The following is an 18,208-nucleotide window of genomic DNA, read 5'->3' on the forward strand; positions in this document are numbered from 1 at the left end:
GCTCAGGTCATGATCTCAGAGTATGTGAGTTTGAGCCCCGTGTCAGGCTCTGTGCTGACAGCTCAGAGCCTGGAGACTGCTTCAGTATCTGTGTCTCCCTCTCTCTTTGCCCCTCTCCTGCTCATGCTCTGTCTCTCTCTGTCTCAAAAATAAATAAAAACATTAAAAAGAATTAAAAGAAAAAAAATGATTAAAAAAAAAAAAAACTATAGAGGGGCACCTGGGTGGCTCACTTGGTTGAGCGCCCAACTTTGGCTCAGGTCATGATCTCACAGTTCATGGGTTCAAGCCCCATGTCGGGCTCTGTGCTGACAGCTCAGAGCCTGGAGCCTGCTTCAGATTCTGTGTCTCCTTCTCTCTCTGCCTCTCCCTTACTCACTCTCTCTCTCTCTCTCCCTCTCTCTCAAGAATAAATAAACATTAAAAAAATAAAAAAAACCTATAGAAGCAATATTTTGTTAATGGATAGACAATATAAAAAGGGTAAATTGGTACATGAACAACATAAACTGTGAGTACAAGCAAGTAAATGTGTATAACATTTTTATGCAATTGAAGTTGTCAGTTCAAAATAGTTAATATTATAAGGTGTATTATGAAAGCTTCATGATTACCATAAAGCAAAAAAATCTATAATAGATACATGAATAAAAAAGAGAATGGAATCAAAGCATACCACTGTAAAAAAAATCATTAGCTCACAAAGAAACACAGCAAGAGAGGAAGAATGGAACAAAGTAACCACAAAACAATAGAAAGCAATTAACAAAATGGTGATAGTCTTTACCTATCAGTAATCACTCCAAATGTAAATGGTTTAAATTCTATAATTAAAGGCAAAGAATGAATAGACAAAAAATGGATTAAAAAAACAAAACCCAACTAAATGCTGTTCACAAGAAACTCATTTGTTCACAAGAAACTCACTTGCAGGCTTAAAGTAAATGGTGGAAAAAGATATTCTGTGCAAATGAAAATCAGAAGACAGTAGGGATAGCTATACTTACATCAGATAAAACAGACTTTAAGTCAAAAACTGTAACAGAGACAAAGAAAATCATTATATAATGCTAAAGGGGTCGATTCACCAAAAGGATATAATTACTGTAAACATTTATGTACTCAGTATTGGAAAACTTAAATATATTAAATAATTATTAATAGATCTGAAAGCAAAAATAGACAGCAATGTAGTAATAGTAGGGAAATTCAATACCTTACTTTTAACAGTGGGTAGATCATCCAAAGAAAAAAAATCAGTAAGAAAATAACAGACTGGAATGACACTTTAAACCAAATACCTAATAGACATATATAGAACATTCCATCCAACTGCAGCAGAAAACACATTCTTCTCAAGCACAAATAAAACATTGTCCAGAATAAATCATATTTTAGGTCACAAAATAAGGATTAAGAAATTTAATAACATTGAAATCATATGAAATATCTTTTCCAACTGCAATGGTTTGAGACTGGAAATGAGTAACAAGAAGAAACCTGGAAAGTTTACAAATATGTGAAATTTCAACAACACACTTCTTAACAACCAATGGGTGAAAGAAATCAAAAAATATCTAGAGGCAAACATAAATGGAATCACAACACACCAAAACTTATGGGATGCATCCAACCCATAGACAACCTATCATTACACCTCAGGGAACCAGAAAAAGAAAAACAAATTAAGCCCAAAGTTAGCAGAAGGAAGGAAATAATAAAGATTAGAACAGAAATAGATGACATGAGAACTAGAGAAACAATAGAAAATATCAACAAAACTAAGGGTTGGCTTTTTGAAAAGATAAACAATTGACATTTAGGTAGACTAAGAAAAAAAAGAGAGACCTCAATAAAATTGTAAGTGAAAGAAAGACGTTATAACTGATACAACAGAAATTCTAAAGATCATAAGAGAAACTGTGATCAATTATATGCCAACAAATTACATAATTTATAAGAAATTGATAAATTCCTAGAAACGCACAACTTACCAAGACTGAATCATGAAGTCATAGAAAATTTGAACAGACCCATAACAAGCAAGGAGATTGAATTAGTAATCAAAAATCTCCCAACAAATAAAAGCCCAGGACCAGATGGCTTCACAGGTGAATTCTACCAAAATTTAATGAAAAATTAATACCAATCCGTTTCAAACTCTTCTAGAAAATTACAGAGGAAGGAACACTTCCAAACTCATTCTATGAAGCCAGCATGACTGTGATACTGAAGGATACCACAAGCAAAGAAAATTAAAGGCCAATATCCCTGATGAATGCAAAAATCCTCAACAAAAGACTAGCAAATCAAATGCAAGAACACATTAAAATGATCACAGGGATTAAAATGATCAAGAGGGATTCATCCATGGGATGCAAAGATGGTTGAACATAAGCAAATCAATAAATGTGATACACCACATGAATAGAATGAAGGATAACAATCATGATCATTTTAAAAGATGCAGAAAAAGCATCTGACAAAATTCAACATCATTTCATAAAAAAAAAAAAAAAACCTCTCAACAAATTAAGTATAGAGGAAGTGTTCCTCAGCATAATAGAAGTCATATATGACGAGCCCACAGCTATATCGTATACAGTGATGAAAAGTTAAAAATCTTTTCCTCTAAGATCAGGAATAGATGGGGATGCTTACTCTCACCATTTCCATTTAACGTAGTACTGGAAGTCCCAGCCATAGCATTTAGGCAAGAAAAAGAAGTAAAGGCATGAAATCAGAAAGGAAGATGTAAAATTATCTGTTTGCAGATGACATGAGCTTATATATAGAAAACCCTAAAGACTCCACCAAAAATCTGTTAGGATGAATAAATAAGTTCAGTAAAGAAGCAGAATATAAAATCAACGTACAGAAATCCATTGTATTTCTATACATTAACAACAAACTATCTGAAAGATGAATTTAAAAAGCAATCCCGGGGCGCCTGGGTGGCGCAGTCAGTTAAGCGTCCGACTTCAGCCAGGTCACGATCTCGCGGTCCGTGAGTTCGAGCCCCGCGTCAGGCTCTGGGCTGATGGCTCGGAGCCTGGAGCCTGTTTCCGATTCTGTGTCTCCCTCTCTCTCTGCCCCTCCCCCGTTCATGCTCTGTCTCTCTCTGTCCAAAAATAAATAAAAAACGTTGAAAAAAATTAAAAAAATAAAAAAAATAAAAAGCAATCCCACTTATAACAGCATCAAAAACAATAAAATACATAGGAATAAATTTAACCAAGGAGATGAAGGACCTGTATACTTAGAACTCTAAGACACTGACGAAAGATATTAAAGAAGACACAAATAAATGAAAAGATATCCCATGTTCATGGATTAGAAGACTTAATACTGTGAAGATGTTCATACTACCCAAATTATCTACAGATTCAATGCAATACTTATCAAAATCCTAATGGTATCATTCACAGAAACAGAAAAAAGTATACAAAAATTTGTATGGAACTACAAAAGGCCCTAAATAGCCAAGGAGATCCTGAAAAAAAAGAAGAAGGAAGAAGAAGGAAGAAGAAGGAAGAAGAAGAAGAAGAAGAAGAAGAAGAAGAAGAAGAAGAAGAAGAAGAAGAAGAAGAAGAAGAAGGGAAGGAGGGGGAGGAGGAGGAGGGGGAGGAGGAGGGGGAGAAGGAGGAGGAGGAGGGGGAGGAGGAGGGGGAGAAGGAGGAGGAGGAGGGGGAGGAGGGGGAGAAGAAGAAGAAGGAGAAGGAAGAGGAGGAGGAGAAGGAGGAGAAGGAGGAGGAGAAGGAGGAGGAGAAGGAGGAGGAAGAGGAGGAGGAAAACAACAACAACAACAACAGCAACAACAACAACAAAGTTGGAGGTATCACACTTTCTGATTTCAAGCTATATTACAAGCTATAGTGTGGTACTGGCATAAAAAACCATCATATAAACCAGTGGAAGAGAATAGAGAGCCCAGACAAAAACCCACACATACATAGTCCACTAAATTTTGACAAGGGCATCAAGAACACACAATGGGGAAATGATATTCTCTTCAATAAATGGTGCTGGGAAAACCTGATATCCACATGCAAAAGAGTATAACTGGGCCCCTATCTTACACCACTCACAAAAATTAACTCAAAATAGATCAAAGATTTAAATGTAAGACCGAAACCATAAAACTCCTAGAGGAAAACATAGCAGAAAAGATCCTTCACATAGGTCTTGGCAACAATTTCTTGGATAAAACATCAAAAGTACAGGCACAAAAACTAAAATAAACAAGTGAAACAGCATCAAACTAAAGAGTTTCTGCATAGCAAGGAAATAATCAATGAATTGAAAAGGCAACCTACAGGATGGGTGAAAATATTTGCAAACCATATATATGATAAGGGGTTTATATCCAAAACATACAAAGAATTCATACAATAGCAAAAAAGCAGATAATACAATTTAAAAATGGGCATAGGACCTGAACAGACATTTCCCCCCCACACACAAAAAAAGACATACAAAAGGTATTTGAAAGGTGCTTAACATCACTAATCATCAGAAAAATGCAAATCAAAACCACAATGAGATATCATCTAATAGGATGGCTATTATCAAAAAGACAAAAGATATCAATGATGGTGAAGATGTGGAGAAGAAGGACACTTATATGCTGTTAGTGGTAATGTATATTGGTATGGCCATTATGGAAAACAGTATGATTCCTTAAAAAATTTTAAATTGAACTACCATACCATCCAGCAATCCCAGTCCTGGGTATATATATCCAAAGGAATTGAAATCAGTATCTCAAAGAGATATCTGCACACCCACCTTCATTACAGCATTATTCAAAATAACCAAGATGAGGAAACAAGGTAAAGTGTCCTTCAACTGATGAATGGGTAAAGAAAATGGAATATTATTCAGCCACAGAAAGGAAGGAAATCCTGCCGTTTGCAACTGCATGGATCAACCTGGAAGGCATTTTGCTAAGTGAAATAAGCCAGACTGAGAAAGACAAATACTGTATGATATCATTTACATGTGGAATATTAAGGGGGGGAGGGGGGGCAGTTTCACAGAAACAGAGAATAGAACGGTGGTCGCAAGGGCCAGGGGAAAATGGGAGCGGCATACATCCAAAAGTACAATCTTTCAGATTAGAAACAGTAAGTGCAGAGGAACTAACATACAGCGTGTTGGCTAGTTAATGCTATGGTATTGTTTAGTTGAAAGTCACTGAGAGCAGATCTTAAGCATTCTCACCACAGAAAGAAAACAAAGTTAACTGGTGACTGTGAGCTGATGGATGTGTTCATTATCTTGCTCTTGGTGATTGTTCTGTAATGTGTACATATATCAAATCATCACGTGTACACTTTAAGTCTGTACAAATGTATTTGTTAATTATTCCTCAATAAAGTTTCTAAAAACGCTGCACATGTGGTTCCCAGGGACTTCAAACGGCTGCTGCGACCCTTACTGTCTGAGGCTTGGGAGGACCCGAGAAGCAAAGATCTATGCTGCCTGTGACAAACACACCCTTAGACTTGACCCTCCCCCCACTCCCCGGGTCAGTGACATCCTGAATTCCCTTTTATCTTGAGCACTTTGAAGTCTCCCTTTGTGACAAGGGCAAAGTTAGAATGGGAATTATTTACTGTCCTAATAATTGCTACATAGACCCTGCACAGTCTTGGTTTTTGCCTTATCTTCTGGCACTAGCAGAAGGCTTCTAAACGCCCATCACCACAGCTGCATAACCAGACAGGGACCCTTGAGATCAAAAGGAGGGCCCCACCCCCAGGACAGATTTTCTCTGAAATGGGAGAAGGCTGCCTTGCAGGATCACTCACCCCTTCTCGCCCCTCCGCCTTTTGTGGGATGTGGGTGTCACAGTGACAGGGAGGGGGCTGTAAAACTGAAAACCACAGGGAGAGGGCTTGGCCCACAGGGACCTCTGGGGAGGCCCTCTTTCTCCTCGCACCTGGGTGCTGCCTGGCTCCTTGTCGCCAGTCTGCCCAATGAGGTCGATGAAGTTGCCTACTAGAACATGCAAACAAGGGGCGCCTGGGTGGCTCAGTCAGTTAAGCATCCGATTCTTGGTTTGGGCTCAGGTCATGATCTCACAGTTCGTGGGTTTGAGCCCCTGCTTCGGATCCTCTGTCTCCTTCTCTCTCTACTCCTCCCCAGCTTGCACTCTCTCTAAAAAATAAATAAACATTAAAAAAAAATTTTTTTTAAAGAACATGCAAACAAACCAAGACAAAACAAACCACTTTAAGTTTAAGGGGGTCTCTCCCCACCCTGCACTGGAGGCTGCCCATCTTTGGAGGCAGAAACAGGTGTAACTGACAAGTGACAGACTTGAATTCAGACTCCTGGGTTCTAATTCCAACTGTTTGATGTGACAGGTCACGTGACCCCTCTATGCCTCAGGTTCTTCATCTATAAAACATGCAACACCTGCCTCATAGAGCTATTGTGAAATTAGATGGGAAAATCCAATGAGAACAAGAAGGCTGGAGCAGGGTGGGGTCTCTGCTCCTGTTCCTTCTCCACCTCTTCCTGGGCTGGGCTACCCCTTCCCTTTCTCCTCCAACTGCCTCACTCCCCACTCTGATTCTTTTCTAGAAGAATATAGTTGGGGAGTCCTTTTGAGAGAATGTCTAGATCTTACACTATGGAAAGAAAATGCAGGACAGTGAAAGGTCTACCAGAATCAGAAAGAAAATCTCGATTCTGATGCTAAATCCAAGGTCCAGAGCGAGCTCCTCAACCTCTTGGGCTGCAATCACAAAATAAGGGGTCTGAGTGGATCAGCTCAAGGACCTCTTGTCACCCCAACCCTCAGACAGTGCATGTATTCAGAGGCCCAGCCTTGGATTCATGTGATCTGGGGCCTGCCTAACAATTCACATCAAGAGTCATGAAAGGACCGACTAAAACCTTGGAACCAGCACCTGAGAGTGGAGGGTGAGGGGGCACAGGCCTCTCCCATTGGAATCTCTACAGCCACGGTTCACAAACAGTGGGCACTCAAATCACCTGGGGGCTCACTGAAAATACATATTCCTGGACCTACCCCTAGAGATTCTGATTCTGTGGCTTTGGGATGTGCTTGTACAACCTGGCAGTTTCTGATGCCACAGTCAGGGCACCACATCCTGACAAGCATGCTCTTTGTTTTTGTTTTTATTTATTTAAAATCAAGTTAGTTAACATACAGTAGTTTCAGGAGTAGAACCCAGTGATTCATCACTTACATGGGACACCCAGTTCCCATCCCAACAAGTGCCCTCCTTAATTAATGCCCATCACCCCTTTAGCCCATCCCCCTACCCACCTCCCCTCCAGCAACCCTCAGTTTGTTCTCTGTATTTAAGAGTCTCTTATGGTTTGCCTCCCTCTGTTTTTATCTCATTTTTCCTTCCCTTCCTCTACGTTCATCTGTCGTGTTTCCCAAATTCCACATGAGCGAAATCATATTTGTCTCTGACTTATTTCACTCAGCATAATACACTCTAGTTTCATCCACCTTGTTGCAAATGGCAAGATTTCATTCTTTTTGATTGTTGAGTAGTATTATTCCATTGTATACATATACACCACATCTTTTTTATCCATTCATCAGTCGATAGACATTTGGGTTCTTTCCAAAGCACACCTGTATCCCTTGGATAAATACCTAGTAGTGCAATTGCTGGGTCGCAGGATAGTTCGATTTTTAATTTTTTTGATTTAAATTTCCATACTGTTTTTCAGAGTGGCTGCAACAGTTTACATTCCCAGCAGCAGTGCAAAAGGGTTCCTCTTTCTCCACATCCTCACCAACATCTGTTGTTGCCCGAGGTGTTCATTTTAGCCATTCTGAAAGGTGTGAGGTGGTATCTCATTGTGGTTTTGATTTGTATTTCCCTGATGAGTGGTATTGAGCACTTTCTCATGTGTCTATTAGTCATCTGGATGTCTTCTTTGGAAAAGTGTCTATTCGTGTCTTCTGCGCATCAAGCATGCTCTTAATAAAGGCTTCAACTATGTGTGATAGAAGGTAGCCCCACCCCCACCCCACATGGCTCTGCACTCACCTGCTGAATACCTTTGGCCATGTTACCTCCCTTCTCTGAACCTGTCTGCTCTTCTATAAAGTGTGGTTAATAACACCTCCTCTCAGGGAATGAGTTGTCATTTTTGAAGACAGGTTCCCTGGGCCATGAGTCTGCTCTTCCATATATATACTGAGGAGTCTCTTTGCGTATCAAAAGTAGAAGCCAGGAGAGAGAGGAGTGATTGATTGATTGATTGATTGATTGATTGAATGACTGATTCATTCATTCAAGAGAACAAATCTACACCTTTATTTACTTTTCAGTCAGTTTAAATCCTTGAGGGGTACAGCATCACACGGATTCTGTGGCCAATGGCTTTGGCATGAAGGTTACTTCGGAATTTGGCACGAACCATGTCATTGTTTCCATGAGCGTGAGGTACCATTCCCCAGATTACTCTGGTTTTATTTGGTTTGCCACCAGGAGTGTTGTTGTTCTTTGCTTTGTACACATAAGCACCTCTCTTGCCTAGACAGAATTCAGTTTCATCTCGAGCATAAACACCTTTTAAGAAGGCATGTGTGATCCCTCTGGTTCCAGAGACTCCACTTACAGCCAGCAAAAAATGGCTTTGGACCACAGCCTTCCAGGAGCCCTGTTCCCAGAAGGCCTCCACAGGTTCCAAGATGGCAGAAAGAGAAAGGCCCAGGAGAGAGGGGATTTAAATAGGCAGGACCGTAGCATCTCAGCCCTCCAAATGTTCTTCCAAGGCTGGCTGATCCAGCCACACTTTAATTTTACAAAGTCCTAATCAGGTGAGAGCAGGTGTCTCCCTAAGCCTGGGTGCATCTTTCACAGACACGGTCTTTGCAGTATGAACCCTACAAGCGTGGCATCTAGAGGCCAACCGAGGTTTGAATCCTAGCTCTGCCACTCAGCAGCTGTGTGACCTCAGCAATAACTTTACGTTTACATTTACAGAATCAGGAAAATATGAACTCAACCGGTTGTGGTAAGGATAAACAAGGTGATCAATGCAGTGCATGGGCAGAAAGTCTAATGCTATCAGACCATGACTGCCATTGTCAGACTGACAGACTCTGGACCTTCCTGGAAAAAGCATGAGCTGTGAGAAGAGCGGTAGAATCCTCACCAATTAGGCACTAAGCTTATTTCTTTAAAAAAGAGCTTTATTGTCGTGTAACGCACAGGCTACACCACTGACCCATTTTAGATGTATGACACAATGACCACCACCCAATCCCTCCAGCACCCTGGCCCACCCACGGCGGCCACTAATCTACTTCCCACTGATCTAGATTTGCCCTTTCTGCACATTTCATATAAGTACAGTTTTATTTCAAATATTTATTTGAGAAAGAGAGCGTACACGCATGAGAGGGGGAGGGGAGGAGAGAGAGGGACAGAGGATCTGAAGCGGGCTCTGCACTGTCAGCACAGAGCCCGACGTGAACTCACGAACCATGAGATCATGACCTGAGCCAAAGTGGGACGTTCAACCAACTGAGCCACCCAGGCACCCCTCATACAAATACAATTATATGTGGTCTTTTGTGATGGGGTTCTTTCATTTACCATGTTTTTAAGTCTCATCCATGTTGCAGCGTGTATGTACTTTGTTCCCTTCTGCGCCTGAATGATATTTCATTTTATGGCAAAATCTCATTTACCATTCATCTGCGGATAAACATTTGGGTTGGAGCTGTTATGAATAATGCTGTGACAAACACTGCTATACAAAGTGCTATGAACATTCATGTTCACGCTTTTGTGTGGACATGTGTTTTTAGTTCTTGGGAGAGAGGGGAGTTGCTAAGTCAGAAAGAGTCTCTGCTAAAACTTTTAGGAACTGCCACACTGGGTTTCCAAGCAGCCACACCGTCTTACTTTCCATCAGCAGAGCCACAGGGTTCCGATTTCCCCGCATCCTCAACACGTTATCTTTTTTATTACAGGTGTCCCAGTGGGTGTGAATGGTAACCTTGCATTTTTATTAAATTCTACTATGTTTTTGTGAGTTTTTACGAATGTACTCGCAGCCTAATGTTAAAACTACGGAATAGTTTATAGAAGGAAAGTAAATGAAATATCCCCTCAAGGAAAGGTTGTAACAGAACAAAGAGAGGGAGCTGCCCTCTGAAAGGTGAAACAGAACAGCCCCAGAGAGAGCACATGGCACTGAAGAATGTGGCACACGGGGAGGTTGTACGTGGCACACGGGCAGGCTTATAGAAAAATGCTTCAGGCCTGCTTGTTCCCTCTTAATGTTCCATTCCCTTTAATTCAAAAATGACTTTCTGGATCTGTAAAAAAAAAAAAACAAACAGGCCCTTTTCCAACAGGGTGGCATTCCTGACAAAACTCTATATTCAAATGTCAGCTGACTGGGGCGCCTGGGTGGCTCAGTCGGTTAAGCGTCTGACTTGGGCTCAGGTCATCATCTCGCGGTCGGTGAGTTCAAGCCCCGCGTCGGGCTCTGTGCTGACAGCTCAGAGCCTGGAGCCTGCTTCGGACCTCTGTCTCCCTCTCTCACTGACCCTCCCCCGTTCATGCTCGGTCTCTGTCTCAAAAATAAATAAACGTTAAAAAAATCTTGAGAAAACAAAGAAACAAAGAAATGTCAGCTGACAAACCGATTTGTGTTTTATTATTCTTTGCTCCTCCAGATAAGACCTACTACCCAACATTAATCTATCACACAGAATGTGGCTGCTGTTTGCCAACTGAAGAGCTAAAATAAATTCCCTATTTCTGTGCCTTGATGGGCCCTCTCAGGACGTGTCTAGGTGGTTCAGTGAGAGCCATTTTCACAGAATTACAGCTCTGATTGCCTAGGTCATTACCAGTCTCCACCTTCAGGCAGAAGCACTTAAAGTGCCCCAGTCAGAGGAGTGCATCTGCTGTTTTTAGCTTGAAAGATAAGGACAAATAGTCCTTAACTTCGCAATGTGTGTCCCCTCAGGCCAAGTCGGCCAGTGGGAGGCTTACCACCCACAAACTCTGTAACCAGATACCAATGAGGAGAAGGTGTGTTAGTAAGTGACCTCAGGCATGCCCAAGGCAATAGTGAGGAGCAAACAGAAAAGGAGGAAAAAGAAAATGGGGGGGGGGGGGGGGGGGTGTAGGGGTGGGCATGTAAACTAAAGAAGGAAGAAAATCATGCCACTGGGAAAGAGCCTGGCTTTGCCGGCCCTCACGATGATTTTGCAAGGACAAGCCAAAGGCAACTGTGTGTCACAGTCAACAGTGGTTTACCCTGTGGGCCAGACTGCCCTACAAGGAGCCATAAGCTCCGCAGACTTTGCAAGAAGTCTGCGGCACACATATACCAAGCATGGTCTATAAATGGAAAAGTCTTATTCTGCAGTTTTCCAAATACACATAGATCTGGTGTGGATGATGAAATACTTCTCATTTGTAAATGCGTAATGATTTTTCTCATTGTCTATTGATTTTCTAATCACTGGACAACTAGAGCACAACAATGTTCATGTTAAAGGGTGGCTTTGTTTTTGAAAGGTGTAAAAGCACCTTCACATAGGAGTTCATACGTATGTGTGTGTAAATATATTAATATATATAGGTCCTAAATGTCCACTAATAGGGGACAGGAAAAATAAGTATGGTGTAGCACAGGGGTCAGCAAACTATGGCCCAAGACCTGTCTTTGTAAATAGTCTTACTGGAACGCAGCCATTCAACTTGTTTGCATATTGTCTATATGCTGTGCCATAGTCGGGACAAAGGCTGTATGGCTCAGAAAGCTTAAAATATTTACTATTTGCCCCGTTAATGTTTGCGGACTCCTGGTATAGCACATCCTGAAACACACTGCAGCGTGCAGGTGCATGCGAGTGAACAGGGAAGTAAGGGGGGGGGGGGGTATCCCAAGCAGGCTCCACACTGTCAGCACAGAACGCACCGCATAGCTTGATCCCACGAACCATGAGATCATGACCTAAGCCGAAATCCAGAGTCAGACACTTAACCAACTGAGCCACCCAGGTGCTCCCCACTGCAGCTACTTAAAAATAAAGTCAACACCAACTGCATATAAGAACAAGGAAAGACGTCCAGACACTGTCTCCTGAGGTGAGTGGGTCCCATTTGTTTGGGTTGCACTCAAGGACAGGAATTCCAGTGCTGGGGAAGAACAAGACCTGGGAGGGAAAACCGAACTCTGGGCACCGATGCCCGAGAGGGGCAGCCCCTACACCATCTGGCCCCAGTCCGTCCCCAACCTTGGAAAGGCCTGGCGGTCCCTCCACAGCTCCAGCCCCTGAAAGACTTCTCCACGTGTCCGTCCCCTGGGGCCAAGGACTGTTGAGGGCTGTGGAGGGAACATCCCCTCTTCCCTCCCTAGTTCTGAAAAGGATAAACAGGGAAAGAGTAAGGATGGAAGCTCACATATGACCATGGCTTTAGGTCAGTTTGCCCACACTGAGCCCCAGAATCCAACAGACGTCCCCGCTGAGGTAGAGCTGTGCCAGAAGGACCGGGCCTCCCGAATGGCATGTTGACGCCCACTGACGTGGAGGCAGCAGGCCCACGCGCATTAACTCCATCCCCACACAGGACACAGTAAATCCCGGACACGAACACACCCACGCTGTGGACCCTGACCCCTCCGAGGGCAGGGTGAGTGGGCATTTTCTCTGTAGCACACTAAGTGTGCAATCTTAGGCAATTTCTTCCCCTTTCTATTCATGACACAGGGTAACCGTGAGGCTTAAAACTCTGCATACCAAGGCCTGAGCACAGCACCTAGCATCTAGCAATGCTAATATTTAGTAAATGTTATTGTCTTATGTTCCGATGGCAGTCCAGTTTTTATAGTAAGGGCATATTTTGCTCCTGTGACCGATGATAGAACACCTGCTCTGACTCCCTCCCAGTGGTTCTGACTGTTGACTGACAGGCAGGAAACCGCTATGAAAAGTGTAAATCCTGAGCCAAACTCTGAGTACTAAAAAAGTACTAATTAAGTACACACTTTACATACAAACCATAGTCAGAGGAAAGTCAATAGCCTAAAATGCTTTTATAATTATGAAAAAGAAAGAAAGAAAGAAAGAAAGAAAGAAAGAAAGAAAGAAAGAAAGAGAGAGAGAGAGAGAGAGAGAGAGAGAGAGAGAGAGAGAGAGAGAAAGAAAGAAAGAAAGAAAGAAAGAAAGAAAGAAAGAAAGAAAGAAAGAAAGAAAGAAAGAAAGAAAGAAAAAGACTCTGAATTCAAAATGACCAACTGAGCACAAAAATTCATCTCCTATACCTCCCAAGCCCCCATGAAAATGATAGAAAAGCACCAGAATAAAAGTGTTAAACACCAGGGTGCCTGGGTGGCTCAGTTGGTTAAGCATCTGACTTCAGCTCAGGTCGTGATCTCACAGTTTGTAAGTTCAAGCCCCGCATCGGGCTCTGTGCTGACAGCTCAGAACCTGGAGCCTGCTTTGGTTTCTGTGTCTCCCTCTCTCTCTGCCCCTCCCCCACTTGAACACACACACACTCTCTCTCTTTCAAAAATAAATATACATTTAAAAAAAAAAAGTTAAACACCTACCACAAAGAGACTGGGAAAGGAACGTGTCTGACAAGAGACTTAAACACATTCTGGAAAACCACAGAGGGAGGTCTGCTGAGGCAGGCCCTACTCTCTCCTGTATTTAATGACTGAACTTCCATTCAATCAAACTCACAGAAGGTGCCCCAACTGTCCCTCCTATAGCCAGCTCCCTGGTTCCTGGTGAGCAAGGGCAAGAAAGCGAAAGGTGGCAGGCATCACCTGGGCCTCTACCCAACACGAGTCCCAGTCCCTGGCCCTTCTACATAGGGGGTCCACAATCTCCTTTTCAAGTTGGAAATCAGAAGGGAAAATGCAAAGTGATTTGCTCAAGTTCAGTGCAGCTGGGGGCCACGCCCGGCTGGGACTGGGGCCTGCCCCACACCACCTACCCCATTCTCCACCCAAAGCCACCCACCACCAGCACATCTCTAAACCAAAGTATCAGAGCAGAATAAAAGCACAACTTCTTGCCCTTTTCAGCTGCTGAGTCAGCGGGGAAGTGGGACACCCAGGGAAAGGCCACACACAGAGCCTCTCAGGCCCCCTCTCTCCTTACAGAGCAGTGCTTTCCTCCTACTTCTTTCTACAAAACTGGTGTCTGTTTTCAGAATATTTTTTGAGGTGCTGTGAGGATGACACATCCATCATCACTTACACTCTAGAATCCACAGAGCCTGCCCTGCCCCCTGCAGATGTCCTGCATCGTCTGAGAAGCGGCCACCGCTCCATCCCACAAACAAAGAAAAGCAGAAGGAACAAGAGAAGTATACAATGGTTTAATAGAAACCACTCGGTGACTGTCAATGATTCTATACAAAATAAACCTTTAAAACTGGTTAAGTCACACCCACCACAGGAGGTGATCAAACACATTAGGTGAAGTTACCTAAAAGGTGTTTGCAAACTGTTTAGAATCAGAGCAGAGGCCTGCAGAATCTTTAGCTCTTCTGTCCACAATGTTTCTACCAAAGTTAGTTGGTTTATCGAAGCCACTTCTTCATCTTTCATATGAGAAACCTGGAAAGCATTTTAAAATTATTTTTTTCTTGCAGTAAAATATACGTGAACATAAAATTGACCATTCTGACCACTTTTCAGTGTACACTTCAACGGTACTAGGTACACTCACAATGTTATGTGAGCCTCGCCACCACCCACCCAAGTTTTCCATCGTCTCTAATGGAAGTTCTGTACCCTATTAACACCAACTCCCCAGCCCCTGGTAACCTCTGCTCTACTTTCTGTAGACTCTGAATTTGCCCATTCTAGATAACTCATGTAAGTGGAATCACACAGTATGTGTCTTTTTGTATTCTAGTTTATTTCACCTAGCATAAGGTCTTGAAGATTCATTAAAATTATTTTTCAATCCCAGTGATGTTTCCATTAAAATGAGTTGATTTCTCATTTAATTAAAACATTTGCTAAATCAAAATATTTTTTAAAAAAAGAGTACTTGAAAATTTATCCAATATAAACACAATGCTAACGGTCAAAAAAACCCCAGAAATTACACCAGTGTTCACCTATTTAAGCATCAAACAATGCCCAAATAAGGTGTAACAGCAAGTACAAAATAGGTAACTTCTTAATCAAAACACTTCTTTAGCAGAAGAATGCGATATTCTAGAAGCATACCTTTTGAAGCACTGCATTGGTCTCCTCTATGAAATAATGGCATATTTTCTGGGCTGTGTCCAAACTTGTCTTCTCATTTGTATCTGAAATGATTTCTCCAAGAAGTACTTTTTTCCAGCATGTACTAGAACCAAATTGTTCAGTAACATAATGTCAGCAGGCTCTCAAAAAGTAAAGAAGGCTTTTACACCTCAACACAACACACAAACTCTTCTCCTGTTTTTCTAGAAGCATAACAAAACTCACTAACCTCCTAACCTCCCCCCACAGATTCCCTAACCTCCCCCCACATGCAGCTCCTGTGTGGAAGCAGACAAGGTATAGAAGCAAGAAGGAGGAACAAGCGAGAGTAAGAATCAAGGCAACTGCCGCTCTTTTGAGGGCAGGCACTGAACTGTGTTGTCATCGCAATCCTGTGTCTGGCACGTAGTTAAGTGGAGTCATGTCCACCAGCCCCGGAAACAGAGCAGATGACAGAACAGGAAGGTGAGTTCCAGCCAAAAGGACTAAGGACTGAGGAAACAGGTAGAAGAATTTTCCTTCTCTTCAAGTGACTTTCCTAAACTATGGTAAACTGGACAGAACATGTTTCACAAAGTAAAATGCTCTCAAGATGGAAGGAGCAATCTACGATGAAGCCTTCCTGTACACACAGGTCATTCCCATTTTATAATCCAAATATATGTAGGAAATGAGGTTGAGGGGGCAAGTGGGGCCAACTTTCTGCAGGCAGAGGAATGTAAGTGCTTCAGGCTAAGCAAGAGGGAGCCACAGCAAGATCTGAACCAGAAGGTGGCAGAGCCAAAACTACATGCTAGAAAGCAGCACTAAGCAGAGAGGAAGAGAGTGGAGGAAGAGATTCTGGATGCAGAGAATCTGAAGTGGAATGGCTTAGGAAGGGAAAAGTAAGGTGACAGGTGTCACATCAGAGTTGAAGTATACACAAGTCACTTAGAAGTTCAGAACAGCTGGCAACCCACACAGGGAATAGAGTCTTAAAGGTCTTGAGCTTTAGAGATTACAACTGAAACCTCAGGAGTAGCTAAGTTTTCAAGGAAGGTAGGAAGGATGGATGGATGGATGGATGGATGGATGGATGGATGGATGAATGGAAGGAAGGAAGGAAGGAAGGAAGGAAGGAAGGAAGGAAGGAAGGAAGGAAGATATGCTATATGCTATTCCGTATATTCACTAGATGCTAGGCACAGTGTTTCATATAAAACAATCATCTAATTGAATCTTCACAATTACCTAGCAAAGAAAGCATTATTATCCCCACGTTAGACACAAAGAAACTGAGAATTGGGAGCAGTAAAGAACCCACCCTAAGTGACAAAGCTCAGGAGAGGTAGAAACAGCATGCAAACACAGAGCCGGCAGAATCCCGGCCTTGGGCTTCTTCTGCCACACCACTCCAGACCATTAGGAGGAAGTCAAAGGGAGGAAAAGCGGTCCAAGGGTGACCTTTGGGAAACAGCCTGTTGTTTTATTTAATTTGAGGTATGTGCCTAAGGACTTATACCTTTTTCCAAGAAGGACTTAAAGACCCTTAACATGAGCACACAGGAGATGAATGGACAGGAAAACAGGACAAAGGAATATTAAGGAAGAAGGAGAAGATACAACCAGGATACACTGCATGCCTTAAAATGCTACACATCTGAAGGAACCACAGACTTGCCTCTGAGTTTTCTAGCAAACAATAAAGAGAAAGAAACGTATCAGACACAGAATCCACAATGACTGTAAAATAAAAACACCCCATCTGCTGAGAATGAACACAACTCTTTCTGCTGTTGAGACCGGGGAGTAAGTTTTCTCCCTGAGTCCCTGCAGAAAAAGAGGTAAGCCATATCTTAACAGCTGCCATGGAATAAGCACCAGCTACTTCGAGGCACAATGCTAAGGGTTATCTCTACGCATCAATTCATTTAGTCCTCCCAACTGCTCAAGGACCGGGTCACCATCTTCAGCAAGTCCTCTCTTCAAGTGCTTTCTCTCACCTGAGCTTTTGCCAAGTAGTGGACCCGGGCTGAAGGAGCTGCCTGGACCAGGCAACACGCAGCCATATAAGCGGACAGTCCTTTCCATGCTGGGGGAGGGACTGGCAGCCTGAAGGTAATGTTAAGGAGCCTAACCAGGACGTGTGTCTACACCGGGGGCTCCTCTACCTGCCTCCCCCATGGAAAGGCCTTTCCTTTAGCAGGGGTCTGGATCTGCCCCCGGGAAGGATATAGCTCCCCAAGAAGCGATTTGTCCCCAGGGAAAAACTCAGTACTCAAGAGGCTTCCCCCTGAACAGTGACGATGCATTTTTTAAAAAATATTTCCTCTAAACAATGCAGGTCACCAGGGAAAAATACCTGAGAATAAAAAGTTCTCAGGGCCACGTACTCTGTTTATGACTCTAAAACCAGAATTCCAGAAATGGCAAAAACTTAGACGTGAAACACTCACCACACGGGCAAGTTCCATAAAGAATAAGCCACCCAGTACACAATGGCAGATCTTCCTCCTCCCAGGCTGACTGTTTGAACTTGAGCTAAAAGAAGCCCCTGGGTTATGTCCAGGTTTAAGTACTGCTCATGACCGACACACGTGAAACTTACAATTCTTCAGCTTCCAGACATAACAACTTAAGCGCTGTGAGTAACCTCCAAGATGGTCCATCCCATCCAAATGTCAAATTTCTAAAGCATAAGAACAAACAATGTCACACCTGTCATTTCAGTACTTCATGGCACCATGGCAATGGCTGAAGAGCCAAACATTTTCTGAAGGGGCTGAACATTATGTAACATTTTGTATGGCATCTTGGTCACAATAGTAAAAGAGAAAACTAAGTCCTCAAATACGTAAGAAGAAAGCCAGAGTCAAAACAAAACAAAACAAACAAAAAAACCCCACAAAACTCTTTATTTAAAAAAAAAAAAAAAAAAAAAAAAGGTAAAAAACAACCTTCCAACAGATTGTGATAAGGAGCT

At 42.5% G+C, this 18,208-nt stretch overlaps 1 protein-coding gene across 8 annotated transcripts in view; it reads right to left on the bottom strand.

The window, feature by feature from the left end:
* The window catches only part of SETD4 (SET domain containing 4), a 72,359-nt gene that overhangs the window by 33,508 nt on the left and 20,643 nt on the right, over positions 1-18,208 (bottom strand). For 4 of the 8 annotated variants that reach the window (XM_058731937.1, XM_058731935.1, XM_058731936.1 and 1 more), the window contains exons 9-12: positions 17,834-17,914; positions 15,226-15,349; positions 14,474-14,604; positions 5,332-6,162 (exon numbers count right to left, since the gene is read on the bottom strand). In XM_058731937.1, coding sequence (XP_058587920.1) covers positions 6,084-6,162; positions 14,474-14,604; positions 15,226-15,349; positions 17,834-17,914 — 415 coding nt within the window. In that variant the 3' untranslated portion in view covers positions 5,332-6,083. Of the gene's footprint in view, positions 1-5,331; positions 6,163-14,348; positions 14,605-15,225; positions 15,350-17,833; positions 17,915-18,208 lie in introns of those variants that run through there. The other 4 variants (XR_009262325.1, XR_009262324.1, XM_058731940.1 and 1 more) reach the window with 3 other exon arrangements.

Source organism: Neofelis nebulosa, chromosome 5, assembly GCF_028018385.1.
Source record: "Neofelis nebulosa isolate mNeoNeb1 chromosome 5, mNeoNeb1.pri, whole genome shotgun sequence".
NCBI classification, from domain to species: Eukaryota; Metazoa; Chordata; class Mammalia; order Carnivora; family Felidae; genus Neofelis; species Neofelis nebulosa.